The sequence below is a fragment of the Nothoprocta perdicaria genome, unplaced genomic scaffold (genome assembly GCF_003342845.1).
Source record: "Nothoprocta perdicaria isolate Ctin4 unplaced genomic scaffold, notPer1 scaffold_583, whole genome shotgun sequence".
Classification (NCBI taxonomy): Eukaryota; Metazoa; Chordata; class Aves; order Tinamiformes; family Tinamidae; genus Nothoprocta; species Nothoprocta perdicaria.
The window spans coordinates 49,342-51,786 of NW_020455847.1; the positions used below are offsets into that span (position 1 = coordinate 49,342).

The 2,445-nt window shown below is 65.1% G+C and overlaps 1 protein-coding gene and 1 long non-coding RNA gene across 2 annotated transcripts in view; both read right to left on the reverse strand.

Moving 5' to 3' along the window:
- The window catches only part of LOC112955599 (transmembrane protein 198-like), a 2,481-nt gene extending 1,870 nt beyond the window's left edge, over positions 1-611 (reverse strand). Inside the window, exon 1 of the mRNA XM_026048924.1 lies at positions 506-611. Coding sequence (XP_025904709.1) covers positions 506-611 — 106 coding nt within the window. The remainder of the gene's footprint in view (positions 1-505) is intronic.
- Positions 612-1,544: 933 nt separating this feature from the next.
- Positions 1,545-2,238, reverse strand: LOC112955601. Its single transcript, XR_003250914.1, has 2 exons — positions 1,785-2,238; positions 1,545-1,708 (listed from the first exon to the last, which is right to left on the reverse strand). It is a non-coding gene; the product is annotated as an uncharacterized LOC112955601 (long non-coding RNA).
- Positions 2,239-2,445: the final 207 nt, after the last annotated feature.

Consider the following 2,445-nt stretch of genomic DNA (forward strand, 5'->3'; position numbering starts at 1 on the left):
ACTGTGCCCCATGGTGTGACCCACAGCGTGTCCCATGGCATGGGTATCGCTGTGCCCCATGGTGTGACCCACGGCGTGTCTCACAGAGTGCACATCGCTGTGCCCCATGGTGTGACCCATGGGGAGCTCTTTGCTGTCCCGGGCCTCGTGTGCCTGGACGATGCTTGTGATGCTCCCCATGCTGTGCCCCAGGCCTGTCCGGCTGTGCCCCATAGCTGTGCCCCACAGCTGTGCCCCACGACATTCCCCATGGTGTCCGCCTTGCCATGGCCCTGGCTGTGCTCCATGGTGCATCCCCAGCCCACATTTTGCCATGCCCCACAGCTGCGCCCCATAGCTGTACCCCATGGCGTGCTCCAGCCGTGCCCTCCAGCTACATCCCGTGCCCATGCCCCCCTGCCGTGCCCCACAGCCTTCCCCACTGCGTGCGCCTTGCTGTGCCCCCATAGCCCCCACCCTGCAGTGCCCCCCGCGGGCCCCGGTGTGTCCCCGTCCCCGCGCTCACCGAAGCAGCTGTAGACGACACCGAAGAGGCAGCCGAGGGCGCAGAGGGCGGCGGGGCCGGGCTCGTAGCGGGGCGGCAGGAGGGGGCCGCAGCGGGCGGGCTCCATGGCGGGGGGGCYGCGTTCAGCGCCCCGCGGCCATCGCGGCGCCTGCGGGAGCGGAAAGGGGAGCGGGCGGCGCGAGCGGCCACGTCGGGGGTCCGGCCCCGTGCTGGAAACTCGGAGTAATCCCGCCCCTCTGAACAGCTGGAGCGAGGCAGTCCCCGGCCCCCCCAACATCTGGCAGCCGCCGCAGCGCGGGCCGGGACGGACGTGGCCGGGCGCGATGCCCGGGGGGCCCGGGGGGCAGCTCCGGGACAGCGCTGGGGCGGCCTCTGCCCCCCCGGCCGCTYGGGTCCCCTCGTGCATGGAGGACCCGCTGCAGCTCCGCCCGTCCCGGGGCTGCGGTTCCGTCCCAGCTCCCTCGGGATCCCCGGGACCTGAGACCGGACACAGTTCGTGTCACTGGAGGGCGCCGGGGCAGGGGGCGGCGCGGGACGGGCCCGGCGCGGGGGCCGGGAGCGGGATGCGGTCGCGGCGGGACCGGAGCCGGGACTTGGTGTGGGGCAGGGACGAGGTTGTGGGGTGAGACCCGCTACGGGACGGGACAGGGCTGTGAGGCGGGGACTCGCTATGGGGCAGGGCGCACGGCCCCAGCCGAGCTATAGGGGTGGCCAGCACCCGCTGTGGGGCAGGATGTGGCTGTGGGGCAGCACGAGGCTATGGGACCAGGCAGGATGCATGGTCGGGGCTGCAGGTCCCTGCTGTGGGGCAGGGACACAGCGTGGGGCACGCAGGATACTGAATATTAAGACTTTGCATAATTGAGCTTTGCCTCGTTAATCTCATGATTGCACTGATATTTGGAAGCTGAAGCAGGGGCGTTTATCTATTTCACGTAGACGGCAAACAAAGCAAGGAGACTCCTGAAGCGTTCCGCGGGGTTTTTGCCGCCACAGTGGACACGCTAGCAACAGGAACGCGGGCCTCAGCGGTGTCCCGGGAGCGACAGCGAAGAGTCGGAACGTTGACAAGGGACCGTGGCCCAGGTGTCGGAAACGCAGGATCGTGTAAGAAGGGAAGGCGTTCACCTTCGCTCCATATGCYGCTGCTGTTGTCCAGATCTGTTTACAGGTGCCACACTTTTAGAAGAACCCCGGACTGAGCTATAAAAAGCACAGTGATAAAAATCAAATATTTGGGATTATTAGAGCCTATCACAATACGTAGTTTGCAAGCAACCTCGTAGGACTCTGAGGCCAACAGCGAGCCTCGAGTTGTGCCTCGCTACGGTCCTCGGTGCTGCCCGCCGCGGGCGCAGGGCYGGCACGGGGGTCCTATAGTTTTTCCTATGGACACCGGGCCCATCATTCCGCACAGGAGCATCCGCGGCAGCCACTCCCAGGGAGCAGGAGCCCCGRGGCCGGGATGGAAGGGCAAGGACACATCCACACCGAGTTAATAGCTCATTAACAGTTAATTGACTCATTGGTTCATTAGTATAATTGGTTCATTAGTAGTCCCTCCCTACTCTGTGATCGTACAAACAAGGCAGGGCTGTGTCTGGAGAGATGCCCTCCAAGTGCTTTTTGCTGCGTATTCCGAAGTCAGTCGTGAAGGTTTGGCCGGGTGCGCGGAGGCTTCCCTGTCCTCGCAGTGCCCACGGACGGAACCCCAATGCTGGTGAGAGTCTAAAGGTGCGAGCACCCCACCTGCCCACGCAAAGGGCGCTGCCCCCACGCCCTGCCTCTGTTTTGGGGCTGAAAAGAGAAAAACCGGCTGGAAAGCCCTGCGGGCTTCCGTGGGGCCTCCGTGCACAGCCGCCTCCCCGGGCCCTGGGGGCACGGCCACACCACGGGCCACTTGTTCTTTTGGCAAACAAAGAGCTTTTCTAAGGAGGATC